Source organism: Ascoidea rubescens (genome assembly GCF_001661345.1).
Source record: "Ascoidea rubescens DSM 1968 unplaced genomic scaffold ASCRUscaffold_2, whole genome shotgun sequence".
Classification (NCBI taxonomy): domain Eukaryota; kingdom Fungi; phylum Ascomycota; class Saccharomycetes; order Ascoideales; family Ascoideaceae; genus Ascoidea; species Ascoidea rubescens.
In genome coordinates, this window is record NW_017962914.1 from 607,906 (window position 1) to 623,312 (window position 15,407).

General features: G+C 34.1%; 5 protein-coding genes across 5 annotated transcripts; 3 read left to right on the top strand and 2 right to left on the bottom strand.

Annotated features, from left to right (window-relative positions):
• Positions 1 to 2,576: 2,576 nt before the first annotated feature.
• On the top strand, positions 2,577 to 2,930 carry ASCRUDRAFT_79500 (uncharacterized protein; the record flags this gene model as incomplete). The annotated part of the gene is made up of 1 exon (XM_020194389.1): positions 2,577 to 2,930. The coding sequence occupies one exon, from the start codon at positions 2,577 to 2,579 to the stop codon at positions 2,928 to 2,930; it is 354 nt and encodes a 117-aa protein (XP_020049178.1).
• A 1,178-nt stretch (positions 2,931 to 4,108) lies between these two features.
• On the top strand, positions 4,109 to 6,331 carry ASCRUDRAFT_74326 (transcription activator GCR1-like domain-containing protein; the record flags this gene model as incomplete). The annotated part of the gene is made up of 1 exon (XM_020192640.1): positions 4,109 to 6,331. A coding segment is annotated over exon 1 (1,772 nt), but the record flags the coding sequence as incomplete, so codon positions are not given.
• Positions 6,332 to 7,651: 1,320 nt separating this feature from the next.
• Positions 7,652 to 8,470, bottom strand: ASCRUDRAFT_26593 (endonuclease/exonuclease/phosphatase family protein; the record flags this gene model as incomplete). Its single annotated transcript, XM_020189961.1, has 1 exon — positions 7,652 to 8,470. A coding segment is annotated over one exon (819 nt), but the record flags the coding sequence as incomplete, so codon positions are not given.
• A 448-nt stretch (positions 8,471 to 8,918) lies between these two features.
• Positions 8,919 to 9,535, bottom strand: ASCRUDRAFT_74328 (uncharacterized protein). The gene has a single exon (XM_020192641.1). The coding sequence runs from the start codon at positions 9,445 to 9,447 to the stop codon at positions 9,142 to 9,144; it is 306 nt and encodes a 101-aa protein (XP_020049181.1). The 5' UTR covers positions 9,448 to 9,535; the 3' UTR covers positions 8,919 to 9,141.
• A 1,336-nt stretch (positions 9,536 to 10,871) lies between these two features.
• ASCRUDRAFT_74330 (CNH-domain-containing protein) lies at positions 10,872 to 15,346 on the top strand. Its single transcript, XM_020192643.1, has one exon. The coding sequence runs from the start codon at positions 10,960 to 10,962 to the stop codon at positions 15,304 to 15,306; it is 4,347 nt and encodes a 1,448-aa protein (XP_020049182.1). The 5' UTR covers positions 10,872 to 10,959; the 3' UTR covers positions 15,307 to 15,346.
• Positions 15,347 to 15,407: the final 61 nt, after the last annotated feature.

The window sequence follows — 15,407 nt, forward strand, 5'->3', positions numbered from 1 at the left end:
TACGATTTCCACTACAACCTCACAGAATGATTGGTAGAGCCAAAAGAACATAAAAAACAAGTATGGGAAAACCAAGCGTTGATTTATTTGAAAATTATTTGAAATTGCTAGTTTTACTTGGTCAAATGAAATAAATTTGAAAACAAAACAAACTATCAAAGTGTTGCAAACGTATTAACGGTAATACGAATATGTGATAACTAGTTAAGCAGTCAACTAAATGGTAGTATAAAACCAGAGAATTAAACAAGTACTACTAATAATTCAAATAATCAACTAATTGCAGATTGAAGCTGATAAATCTTTTTTTGGATGTTGCTTTATTTGTGTGCTAAGGTTTTTGTTATTCGTTTACAGTCTGAACAAAAAGAATAAGTGTATTTCTTAATTAGATCAGATTGAACTAAATTACAATAATAATCCATAAGGAAATTAAATAGGTGAAATTTTATTATCCTTTTATCTATGTTTTGAGAAATTTAGTCAATCTCATCAAAATTTAAGAATAATTTTCACTCAAGTTATAAAATAAGTAAAACAGGTAGCTTTTCAAATTTTGAATTCTCTAATTTGAATAGCAGGAAATTATAAAACTTGCAAGGGTATATTGGTAAAAAGCATTATAAACACAAAATGTTACAAAGATCTACCAAAATCAGAGATCTGAACCATTCTTGCTATTGGCACGACAATGATTATGTCTCACAAGCACCATACAAAATGACACCGGTTGCAAATTTAGCAGTAGATGCATGAGAAAACGCAGCGCGTTTTGCAGCTCAAAGCCTGCAGATAATGCCGTGTTGTGTCTGTACACACGTAACCTCACAGCTCAACATGCAACCAGTATTTGTGCACTTTCTATTATTATCTGAAATGACAAGTCGAGTGCCAATTCTTGGAAAGCAGATGAAACAAGCCTCCAAGAGAACCAAGGTGAGATATAAGAATCTCAAGGCTGAAGCAGCAGCAGCACAAGCACCAAAACCGTGGAAAACACACTTAACCCGCAAAACAGGGCGTTATGCGGAGAGCCTGTTGTTACACGTGGCTGTAATATGTCTAACGGCACGTGTGTGAGATTCAAAAATGGGCGTCAGCGTTCAGAGTCAGTGGTCGAAATGGCTGCTGGAAGAGCAGGTCCGTTGTGATTGGCTGGGCAGTGCAAGGACAAAAAGTCTGGATCTTTCAGCAAGAGCATGGGATCGATTTGCTTTCAAAGCTGGGGCTAGAGGTGGTTGGAGGAAGCAGTTTAGATGTCTTAAACAGCTCCAAACAGCTCCAAATGGTTGCAGAACCAAATAGTGTTGTTGGAAAGTAATTCTCCAACTTACAGCAATGTAACAGTTAACAAATGACGATGTATTAAGTTTTGGTTTGGCTTTTTGTTTAAATGAAAACCAAAACGGAATCCAGAATGTGAAGTGGATTGAATATCGCCATGACTCTGAATAAATAACTGTTTTTGAAGATAAAGAATACTGCTTTAAAAAAATAAATATCTCATTTGAATATCGTGATTTCAGGTTCTTTTGTTAGTCCAAAAACTTTGGTGAATTTTGTTTGATTTTTTGCAAAATTTGGCAAAGTTTTGAGCAGGCTTTCATGGAATTGTGGTCAAAGACAGCGAGATTATTTAATTACTTGAGAATTAATAATTTTTATTATGGTTCATCATAAAAATTAAAGATAGTTAATTGTAAATACTAAATTATATTTGACGAATAAGTATTTCGTGAGTCGTGATTGGCAATTTAAATTTTGTCATTTTATCATTTTGCCATTTTGCAAATTTTCAAATTTCCATTCACAATTCGGAATTTATAATTTATCATTTACGATTCAAAAGATTCAAAGGAATAATTGGTTTACAGGCAGTAAGATTAATAGTTGGTATGAACAGTATGGGCAACATCAATAGTATTGGTAATGTGAATAGTATTAGTAATATGGATAGAATGGGCAATACAAATCATAATAATTAAAACAATAATAATAACTAGAACAACAATAATTAGAACAACAATAATAATAATAATAATAATAATAATAATAATAATTAGAACAATACTCAAGGGCCGTAAGTCAATTAACGTTGAATTATGGATTACAAATTTCAAATTTAATTCTATTGATTTAAAATTATTCTTAACATAGTTGACATCAACAATTATTAATGGATTTGAATTGTAATTGAACGCTATTTAATAATAAAAATATTAAAACAGCTCAAACAGTCTAATTTCCTTTTATTTTCCCATCTAAAAAGGAAACAAACAGATTTTAATTGTATTCAGGTTTGACAAAATCTACAGCAAAACAAAAAAGAAACACCAAAACGATAGCTCTGTTTATTCGCCTTATTAGAATTGGACCAAAAAATACACAGCTTATATTACAAAGGTCAAATTATATGAAATAAAACAACAAAAAACAACAAAAAACAACATCCACACAAAACACAATGCAACAGAACTAAAAGCGACAAAACAGAACGCAGAACAAAACCAATTAGCAGCAATTGTATCTTGAAAATAAAATTCAGTTTCTTCGTTTCACAGTTTGTGCTGAACCATATGAAATCAACCATTGATCCATCAAATTATCAAACTCTGCTTGAAGGCCAGAATTTTCCTCAATATCGCTGGGTGCGTCACAATTACCATCACAATTTAATGATATACCAACCACAAGACGACTACAAGACAACAACAAGACAACCACCAAGGGCAGCTATTAGATTGAGATGGACGACCAACACCAGCACTGGAAACTACACTCCCAGCTGCTCCAAGCTGCTCCCCAGTCTTTGCGCTGCTACGTTATACTGTCAACGTTATAGTTTTGGAAAGTTTTTGGCAAAAATCTGCTCAATCAAAAGCTGTATCTACGTTCTGTATTATTGTAACGAGAATCTAAACATACGCTAACAGTGCATTAAAAATAGCCTGGCTCGAGCTTGGTCAGAACACGAAGATCTCAGTGGTATCAGGCACTCTTTACTAATGCTGCAGCAAGCATTGGCTGTTGGCCTGTTGAGCCTTAAGAAAAGCATTTTCTGCCAAAACTCCTGAGGTAGTTAATTGTGATTCAGTGACCAGCTCTGAACAACACCACGAACAACACCATGAACAACTGCAAGCAACAAGGTGCTGGCAATACAATGGTGACAGTGCACAGCTACGATGGTTATCGTTGTAAATAGTGGCCCAGTAGCAGTTTCAAGTGATCGTCAGTTGGGCTAAAGATGGTTTTCCTGATTCTGCTTTCCATGATGGGGCCTGCATCAAAATTCTGTTTCTGCTGAATAAGATTGTCCTTCCTGAAACAACTTGCTTAAAGGGTGGAATTCTCAATTTGTCACCAACTTCGTTGCGACTCATATCAACGATCCAGAGATGTTAGTTATCTTTCTATCTCACAGTGGCTCATTTGATGTGTTTCTCATCCACTAGCCTACGCCTGTTAATTCAATAGAATTCTTCTAAGTCTGGTCAGACTCTTGGTCTACTGCTGCTATTGGCCAGTTACCAACTTTTAATCACAAAAATTTGCCAACATTACTCAAAAAAAGTCAATTTTTCTCGGTTAAAAAAATCTTTTGAATACTATATTCAAGTTTATCTGCATGTCTATTAACTTCAAAGTTATGTTGATCAGAGTTGTGTCTTGAAAGTTTTCAAAAACCTTTCCAAAAGAAACTTCTAACGAATATATTGATTTTAGTGTTTAGTGTTTTAGTATTTTAGTATTTTAGTGTTTTAGTGTTTTAGTGTTTTAGTGTTTTAGTTTGTTTTTGTATTTTCTGTTAATTTTTTGATTTATCTTATTAATTATTCAAAAATAAAAAAACAAATGTTATGTATGTATTTATGAATGTCAAACCAAATTGCATTTTAAAATCACCAAAAAATATAATTAAATGACAATCAAACAATTCAGTAATAAAAATTTATTCAAATATTTCTGCAATTTATTATGTTGATAATGTTTACAATAAGGATTTAGATTTTTTCTTCAATATAAAACCCTCGAATTCACTATATATATATTCTATTGATTTTCTTCTATCGTTTTTTTTTCTCATTTCATTTTATAATATATTTTAAAAAAATTCAGTTCCAATATTTTCTCTCTAATTTTTATTTCCGGTTTTATATTTCAATATTTATCCCTATATTTAATTTAATATTCATTTACAAAATTTACTTTGCAAAAAGTTATCGATAGCAGCAATAGTAATACTAACAATACAAATGGAAATGATGTCAAGGATAAATCTTAATGATCAAACTTTTTCATTTGGTGGGTTTCAAATCAAGTCCTTCCAAGACCAGCAATTAGACTATCAAATATCTGAAAATATTAATAACAATCTAAATTGTATATCCAATAATATATCCAACAATTTAACTAACAATTTATCAAGTAATTTTGTTTCCTCTCCAATTCATCCCTTGTATAATATAAATTCCATCCCTAATACAACTTTCACTACTTTTCCCTCAATAAATAGCAGTAATAATTGCACATTAAATGAGTTCAACGAGCCTCTTAACCTCCCAACCAATCCTGTTAATAACTTAAATCTTGAAAATACTTCTCCCAATACTAATATTGGTAATATCAATAATATTAACAATATTAATGCCATCAATAATACCCATGAAGGCATTAGTGCTGTTGCTAATACCAATACTAATAATATTAACATTAACCCCATTCTAGAAACTAGTAATCATGATCAATATACTAATATGAATATATTTAATGAGTTTTTTAATGTCAAAGAATCGATTAATAATATTAATTTAAGAATAAACGATCTAGTTGAAAAGATAAACCAAAATGAAAAAATGAACCAGATGATTTTAAGATCATTAAATTTTCAAAACAATTTTCTTATGGAGTATTTCAAGAACAAAAATGAGTCAAACTCGAATATTTTTAATAATATGAAGGCTTTTTGTTCTGAAATGAATTCGTTTGAATCTAGCTTGACAAATTGTCAGATTGGTGATTGTAATCATGACAATACCTCCATCGCTACTGCAAATAATATATATGCTGCTAATACTAATAATATTAATATTAATATGGCATCGAATACTGGCATAATAAATGCGTCTACTATTAACAATATCAATACATTTCCAAATAATAATGTTTCACCTACAAATTTTAATAGTAATATGAGTATGTTGAGTAGAGCGAATTCTGTATATTCAGATGAAATGATTGGTAGTTTTGCTTCTACACCAGCTACAACTATTACCGAGAATAATTATGAAGGGTTTAAATATAGAAATTCAATCAGAATCAATTCAATTAGTCAGGCAAGTGATATAAATTTCAATGAAACCCTATCAATACCAATACAAGCTGGTAATTATTTTAATAGGGCCAATGATAATAATACTGATAATACTGATAACAATACTGATAATAATACTGATAATAACGATACTGATAATAACGATATTGATAGTAATAATAGTGATAACGATAGCGATAATGACAATAAAAATGATAGTAATGATATAATTTTGAAAAATGAAAATTGTGAGAAAGAGATTGAAAAATCAGATAATGCTATCAATTTCTCAGAGTCAATAAATACTTTGGATAATTCTATTTCCACTCAATCTAATGATAATGGTAAAACTATTGACAGCAATGACATTAAGAATAATACCAATACTAATGCTATTAATGCTACTGCTACTACTGCTAATGCTACTGATAATGTAAATACTACTGATAACGCAAATACAATTTCTAATTCACTGAATAAACCTATAACTGTAACATCAAGAAAGAGATTGAGTTGCGCTGGCGCAGACTCCGGACCTTTATACAAGTTACTTAAGCTATCAGATTCAGTTGAAGACATTATAAGAGAGTATTTATATGGAATCAATGGAGGACCCTCGATAAAACAATTGGAGATGAATCATGGACCAAGATGGAGAGGAGGAGCACATCATCCAGTATCCAAAAAATACGGAAGAATGAAATCAATATATAGTGCAGCAGAAGTTGGTATTAAGAAGGGCTTGACAGTTCAAGAGATTGTATCCAAATTGGAGAAAAGAAGAATTTATTATAGAGATGGCGTTGGATTGAAAAAGAGCATAACGTGGTTACAAGAGAATGTGCCTGATGAGTTAAAAGAACCCAAGGCCAGTAGTTAATAAAAAGATTATATAATAGTAAATAGAAAAGGAATTAATATTAATGTTTGTTATTTTTTTCATTAATTTAGGAAATATGATAATGGAATCATAGTGAATAACTGATTGGCAATAACAATATAATTATATGATAATAGTGGTGAGGCCAATAAGGAATAGGAAGATCATTACTTTCCCATAGGGTTCTGAAAATGTAAGATTCTGAATTTTAATAAAAGATAATCGAGTTTGAGATAAAATCAAATGATTTTTTTGTGAAACTAATAATATTACAGTATTTTATTACAGTATTTTATTATAGTACTCGTAGAAAGAGAGGACAAAAACAGGACAAAAAAATATAAGACAAAAAGAAAAAACGCTAGAAAGCTCAGGCCGACGCGGTACATATGTACACCATGCATAACATAGCGCTGATTTCTCTTTGAAAGACGCAAAGAATATTAAGGCTTTGGTTAGTCTGAAAAAAGCGATTTCTTGAAAAAAAAAAGAGAAAGATAAATTGATCTTTGTTTATGCTGTGTCTATGTTTTTTGTAAATACAAAAGTTTTATCCAGGAGGCAGAAATGAGCTGCTATGTTCTGAAGCCGGGCAAGTTAGAACAGCCAATTCAGTTGAATCGTATTGATGTTAAGCAGAATATCAGTTTAGCGATAAGCCATTTGTAGAAGATTAATTAATAAATAAGACAGAAGAGTTCAGCTGGAAAATTATACAATTATCAATACAGGATCATGCACAACATTGCAGCTATTGCATGAGTAAGGAAAGCGAGACCGGACTAAAAATAATAAGCTTCGACTCTGGAACAAGCTTAGCTGCGGCCTGGAAGCTACAGCGAGCATGTACGTGTGAGACTGAGAGAGCCTTTAATTTTTGGAAAAAAGCAATCCGAGGGAAAGCATACCGGTCGAGGTGGACCCCCATTTGGGCGTGTGGGCCCTGTGCTAACAAGAGAGGGGGTTTGTTGTCTCCACAAATTGGATGTGGGATGGACATCTCGATTTCAGGAATTGTTTCTGATTTTTCAAACAATTTCTATAGATTTCACCAATTTTTGTCAAATATTGAAGTTTAATCATAAACATATTCTTGGGTTGTTGTGGGCAAAAGGGTATAATGATTATTTTGGGTTTTTGTTTGAAAATACAAGAGAAAATAAATGTATCATTAAATAATAAGAGAGAAAAAAAAAAAAAAGGTTCGTAAATAAGAATAAAAGCTTGAGAAATAACAAGAAGGGTAGTAAAAAATCTAAAAAGGGACAAGACAAAAGAATGGACTAGTTAAAGGAGGGATAAAAGAAATTGTTTTTTGATTTTTTTGATTTTTTTGATTTTTTGTTTTAAAAATATTTTTAGTGTCTTGGGTGCAGTTATTGGTGTTGATTTTTGAAGTTGAAGTTGAAATTGAAATTGGACTTTTTGTTTTTATTATTATTGTCATAAAGCACAACATCGTCATAGAGAATGATGTCAGATGATACCGGTCTGTGATCACTCATATAGAAGTTGAATTTTGAATGCAAAACGGCAAAGGACTTAATGAAGATATTTTTTGAATCTTTTGTGGCCCAGATATAGTCAATGACTTTAGCTCTTTCAACGATTCCGCCGTCAAATCCAGTGTAAGTGCTTTCATCAGCATGAGCATATCTATTCAATTTGTCATTGACTGCTTTGTTAGTGTCTAGGAGTTGTTTGCTGGCGATTTGGTAGGGTTCGTCTGCTGGCTCAGTGTTGAAATCGCCGGTGAAGAAACTTGGGTTGTTGTTTAAGTTTTTGCATCTTTGGAGGATTAGTTTTACACTTTCTCTTCTTGCAATGACACCCTGGTGATCTAGATGAGTATTGAATATGTTTATTTTTTTGTTTGAGGGGATGTTTTGGAGATGTAGCCATTCAACGATTCTTTCGAGAGCAGCATCCCAGCCTTTGCTTGGAATTTCTGGAGTTTGACTTAGCCAAAAAGTCTTTGAGTTTAGGATTTTCCAGTCTTTCTTCTGATAAAAAATGGGGTTGAATTCGCCGGAGAACTTGCCATCTTTTCTACCAACACCAAAATAGTTCCATTCATCGCCTAGTAGTTGTTTCAAGTCGACCAATTGATTATATAGGACTTCTTGCAAGCAAACCAAAGTGTTCTTTTTTGCGTTAAATTTGATGGAGGAGGCGATAAGGTATTTTCTTTCAGACCATGGGCGTTCGCCCTCCCAAAGATTTTTATTGTCGTATCTTATATTGTGGGTGTATAAACGGAATTCCAAGGGGCTATCATCGTCTTTATCGTCCTGTTTGATGTTGGCTAGAGAAGGAGATGAGCGAGAAAGAAGAGGAGGAGATAAAGTTGAGACGGACGTATTATCGGAAGAAATATTGATGGGCAAGATGAAAGATAGGCAGTATAGAAACTTGTTTAAGATCATTTTCAAGTGGATGAACAAGTAGTAGAAAAGCAACGATTGTGAAGCAATTAGCAAATGCAAATGGACAAGAGAAGAATATCTAGAGAATATAAAGCGATTTCAGACATCAGGCATTGGGCCATGAAGGAGCGATACCAATGACCATATTTTATACCAAAGGCAGCAATTATGTCTGGCTCTGGAAGTGGTCTGCGGCGCCAGCCATGTGGGCGCGGTAGCAAAAACGTGCTTGCGAGGGCTAGTGCGTTTTGTGGCTCGTCCACGGGGCTGGAGCGAGCAGCAGAGGAAGCAGAGGAAGCACGTGCGCATGCACCGACGGAAAAGAAGAGTGAGATAGAGCGGGATAGAGTGTAGGTGCTGTCTCAAGAGTGACATGGACATGTTCAGGGTGGGAATTGGTGGAAGTTAGGGGATTCAGCCATTTACAGTTCTGACAGTAGCAAGTTTGCGCAGGCCGGAATCAAGTTAGAATCATGGTGAATCAAGCTGGAATCAAGCTGGGTTTTATAAGTTGGGCTGAATTAGCCTGTTAGAGACAGGAACTGGGGAAGGCACCCAGTTGTCGATGCTGAGTAAATAGCAAATGAAACTGATGGGATTGGGTGAAACAGATAACAACGATATAAGCAGATGAAAACAAATAAAAACGACAGAAAGCAATCGAAAAGGATTGAAACGAACGAAGTTAATTGCACAATCGAAATCCTGAAAGTGAGGGCGGAGTGTGATTGGCTAGTGCTGACACAGCGCTGACACAGCGGCGTCGGGAAGGTCTGGCACAGGCTGGGAAGCAGACGCAGCACAGGAAGCACCGGCGACACGCGCATTGCCGCAGCACCTGCGTCAGGGCGACGTCAGGAAAGAGAAGTACACGCACACGCAGCACACGCAGCAAAAACAGCGACTCTGACGCCGTCTGCACCGCCACCCGGACAGCGTGGCGCGTGCTGGAGCATCTGCTTCCGACGACGACTGCTGCTTCTGCTGCGTGTGCTGCTTCTGCTGCGTGTGCTGCTGCTGCTGCTGCTGATTTTTCCAGTGCTACTGCTGCTGCTTTGGGGCTGTTTTTGGTTCTCCAGAGCGTGCGTCGTTTTAACTTCTCTGCCAGTTTGGCTCTTTGTTTTGGGAAACTCAATTTCAACATCAAACTGCACTATTTTCCACTCTCTTCCTCATCTTCAGCGCAACACCAACAGCCTCTCCTTCTCCCTCTCCTTCTCCCTCTCCTTCTCCCTCTCCTCTCCCTCTCTCTGCTTCTTCCTCTCGGTCGTCTCTTCCTTCTTTTCCTCCTTCCCTTGCTTCAGTAGCAATTCGCTCCAACTCCCGTTCTGCTCGTTCTATTTATAGTTTCCCAGAGGCATTTGCTATAACATCAATCCAACAGCTTTTCTGATAAGTATGTATTAATCTCTCCCACCATTGCCTTCACCACCTTCATTGTCTTCCTTTCCTCTATCTTATATTATATTTCTTTCCTCCACTGCCTTGGTATTGCTCACTGTTCTCCAGTACCATCTCTTATTATATTTCCCAATTCAATCTGCTCAATTCAGTCCCATAAAGTTCGCATTTTACAAACTACAGATTACAAATTACAACTTACATATTACCAAATAATTAAATAATTAAATAAATACATCACTCAGAAACAAAAAGAATCTTTGATAAACCAGCTCAAAATAACATAAATTCCTGACCTCTTTAAGTTTTCTCTTTTCGTCTTTTACCAAATAAAAAAATAGGCTTATTTATTATTTATTATTTACCATCATCACCATTATTAATCACTATCTAATCTCTTCTTTAATATCTTAATCAAAAATTTACTTGGAGATTAATGAACCATATCGTTTTCTCTTTATTCCTATATTCAATCTAATCATCAATACCTATTATTCGTTACTCTTATTTCCCTTTCCTTTCCTTTCCTTTGCTTTCCTTTTCTTTTTTTTTTCCTATTTTTCCCTCTCTTTCTCAACTCAAGTTTTTCTTAAAACCAAAATTTCCACAAAATTTCCACAAATCTTTCATACAGATTCCATATATTTTTCATATATTTTTCAAATACTTTCTTAATCTTCTGAAGGCTTTTCATTATCTGTTTCCATTTTTTTTCTTTCTATTTCTATTTCTATTTCTATTTCTATTTCTATTTCTTTTTCTTTTTCATTTTTTTTTCTTTCTTTCTCATCTCATTTCATTTCATTTCATCTTAAAATCTTATAAATTAATCAATTAACTAACTAGTCATTCAATTTAATCCCTTTTAATTTAATTTAATTTAATTTAATTTACCAGTTCTCTATCCAAAGAATAAAACTACTCCGACTAATATCCAAATGTATCAAGTCCAACACCATCCCTCCCAACCTCCTCCCCAGCCTCCTATTCAACAAAACAACAACCCTCATCAAAACACAACCACAAACAATAATAACAACTCAAACAACTCAAACAACAACAGCAACAACAGCAGCAACAACAACAACAACAACAACAACAACAACAACAACAACAACAACAACAACAACAACAACAACACAACCCTAAACATCCCCTACTACAACTCCTCAAACAGTAACAGCAATCCGAATCTCAACATCAATTCCAACAATGATACCTTCACCACCTCTCAGCTTCCCTACTCCCATCGACTAAGAAACCAACCCTCTAATTCTTCCCAATTATCTTCTCCCCAAGACCAAAAATACCAAAGAAATAACATAAACCAAATAAATCACTACCAAATGAACCAATCCCAATCCCAATCTCAACCCCAATCGCAAAATCTGCACCAATACTACAACTCATATCCTCAAAACCACAGCCAAATGCACTCCATAAATAACAACCAAATCCCAAACAACTCCAGAAGCTTTACTCCCCCAAACAACAGTATAACCAACAGCTACTACAACAGCACCAACGTAAACCCGTCCCTAATAAACCAGCCTTATATCAACATACAAAACAACAATTACATCGATCAGCAAGAACAGCTAATCAGATCCTCCTTCAGATCAATGTCCCTAACCTCCACCTCCTCCTTCTCTTCCAACAGAAGACCCTTCCAACACAACTCTCCTGCTTCTTCTACCTTTCCATCCCAGTCCCAGTCTCAACCTTATCCACACCTGCCCCATCAACTTCAGCCCCAACAACTGATTAACTCCAATTGGAATAATCCCGATTCAACTATCACCAACTCCTATAACAATTACAACTCAGCTTTCTCCTCTCCAAACAATATAAACACCTCCAATACAAACCAAAATATGAACTCAAATAACACTCCAAATCCCACTTCTAATAACACCTTGTATCAATATCACCATTCCCACCACCAACAAAAAACTTCCGGTGGTCGAATAATTCCTCAAAAATTCGACTTTATATCAATCTCTTCCAACAATGAAAGCCCAATTAATAACACTCAATTTCAAAATGAAACCACCTTCAACAACAATAATAATGACAACACTGTAATTCCGCCCAATTTCAACATCAACAATAACTCCTACAGTAATAACAGCCTTAGTAATTTCAACAATCCTACGAATTTAAACGCCAATAACAGCATCAACAATCACATCAGCAACAATTCAAATGACAGCAATGATATTCTAAGTAAAAGCTCAACTTCAACTTCAAACTCGAATTCAGGCTCTTCTATAAATTTGGCCTCAAAATCAAAATCTTTCTCCTCTGTTAATAAAATTCTTTCAAGAAGGCAAAATTCAAATAATTTGCCCGACAGATCGATTTCTGCATCAAACTTGACTTTGACCTCCAAACCAATACTAACCACATTTAAAAGACCTACAATATACCCTGCATTGTTATCAAAAGTCGCCAAAACTTTTAGAGATAACATTCAAATTGGAACAAGAAATAAAAACGGTTTGGATTATTTGGACGCCTTCACTGGTGCTGAAGCTGTTGATGTCTTGGTAGCCATTCTAAGAACGAATGATAGAAAATTGGCTCTTTTACTAGGCAGATCCTTAGATGCTCAGAAATTCTTTCATGATGCTACCTATGAACATCGATTGAGAGATTCTCACAAGGAAATTTACCAATTCAACGATGTTATCGATGAAGTTCAACCTCCATCACGACAGGACTCCTTTAATGGAAATGCAAGCTCAACAACCCTAACCGATACCCCTTTAACTCATTCATCTTCTCTTTCAAATCCCCCAAAGTCACCTGGAACCGCAATAACTCAGTCGTCAGTTCCTGTTAATGGAGTTCATACTCTTCTAACAAATTGTTACTCGCCGACGTGTAGACGTGACAAATTATGCTACTCAATTGCATGTCCAAATAGACTTGAACAGCAAGCAAGACTACATATGAAACTTGGCGGGCTAAAAAGAATAGAAAGCAAAGTTTCAATCCACGATCCATCTGAAGATACAAAAAAATTGTGGTCCTGCTCTGTTTCAAAATCTGTTCTAGACAGTGTTGATGAAAAAGAGAAAAAGAGGCAAGAATGTATATTTGAAACAATCTACACTGAACGAGACTTTGTTAAAGATTTAGAATATATAAAAGATTTTTGGATACGACCACTAGTCAATAGCAACATCATTTCTCCAAAAATTAGAGCAAATTTTATTTCAACAGTTTTTAATGGAGTAACAGATATCTTGAGTATAAATTCAAAATTGGCCGAGGCTTTAACCAGGAGACAAAAACAACAGCCAATTGTTCATGAAATTGGTGATATTTTCTTAGAATATATCCCTCAATTTAAACCATTTATAACCTATGGCTCAGGTCAGAATTTTAGTAAATATGAATATGAAAGACAAAAGACTATCAATAGACAATTTGCTGAATTTGTTGAAGAAACAGAAAGATTAAAAGAGTCTAGAAAATTGGATTTAAGTTCTTTCTTGTCAAAGGCAACTACTAGACCTGCAAGATATCCATTATTGTTAAAACAAGTATTAAAAAATACCAAAGATGATAACCCCGATAAGAAAAATCTTGAAATTGCTATAGAAATGTTACAAAAATTACTAGAAATGATTAATCTTGAAACGGGTCGAGCTGCTGATAGATTTAATTTAGTATTGCTAAAACAAAAACTAGTATTTAGACCTGGTGAATTTGTTGATTTGAAGTTGACAGCAGAAAATAGAAGAATATTATTTCACGGAACTTTAAAGAAACGTAACCAAGATAAAGATAATCAGGGTGATGTTCAAATCTATATTCTTGACAATAATATTTTGTTTGTTCGCATTAAAACAGTAAATAAGGCTGAACATCATAAAGTTTTTCAAAGACCAATTCCTATTCAGTTGGTAAGAGTAATTGCTTCCGAAGTTGTTCCTTCCTTCAGAGAAATTGTTTCCAGGGATTTGGATAGAACAGTTTCTAATCCTATCACACAAAAGGGATCTATTTTGGGCTCACAATCTATAAATTCGAGTATTTCAAAAAGTTCCACTACTAGTTCCTCTTTATCAAACATTAATGGTCGTGCTAATACACTATTAACTGCATATTCTACCACAAAATTTCCAATTTCCTTTTCTTATATTGGTAGACGTGGGTATGATTTGACATTATATGCAACGAATTTATCTAGACAGAAAAATATTTTGGAAAAAATTGAGCAGCAACAAAAACACTTGAAAGAATCCAACGATATTTTCACATTGATAGCTTTAACTGATAAGCATTATGATTTTGTGACCAATAAAATTAATTGCGGTATTCCAGTGGATGGTGGCAGACAATTGCTTTGTGGAACCGATTCAGGTATTTATATGTCATTTATCAGAAATTGTGTTAGTGGAAATACCCATTCTAGAGTTGTTTCTCAACCAGTTAAAATTATTGAAAAACCAAATGTTACACAGGTAGAAGTTATTGAAGAATACCATACTCTTTTAGCATTATGCGATAAAAAATTACTTTCTTGGCCAATGGATGTATTAAAGACATTTGATGTTTCGAGCAATACCAAAAAGGCTAAAGAATTATTGAATCATGTTTCATTTTTCAAAGTTGGTGTTTGTAATGGTAAGATGTTTGTTTGCGCAGCAAAGAATGGATCTAGTCATTCGATTAAGATATTTGAACCAGTTGATCCAGATCCAAAAAAGAAAGTTTCTAAAAAGAAGTTCAAAAGTGATGCTCAAGAGGTTCTGTTTACTTCTGAACCTGTGTCTATATCATTTTTGCAGTCTAAGATTTGTGTTGGTTGCACAAAGGGATTCCAAGTTGTTTCACCACATAATTCAGGTGGCAACCTTCCAGTACAAGAGCTATTGGATCAAGCAGATAGTTCTTTGGATTTTGTGATTAGAAGAGAGGGGTTAAAGCCATTAGCAATTTTTAAATTACATTCTGGATTTTTAATCAATTATTCTGATTTTTCGTTTTATGTTAATTCATTAGGTTGGAGAACGAGACCAGGTTGGATTGTTCACTGGGAAGGTATATCAAACGCATTTGCACTTTGGTTTCCTTACTTGTTGGCATTTTCTAATAATTTTATTGAAATAAGGAATGTTGAAACAAGTGAATTATTAAGGGTTATTTTAGGAGAAAATATTAGATTATTACATTCCAATTCACAAGAAATACTATATGCATACACAGATAGTAGAAACTGCGATGTTGTTGCATCATTAGATTTTTGGGCAAAATTAAACAAATATCCTTAAATAAACTGGAAATTATATTATGCTGTTTTTTTATTATTACTATTATTACTATTATTATTATTATTATTATTATTATTACTTATGCTTGTTTTCTTAGATTT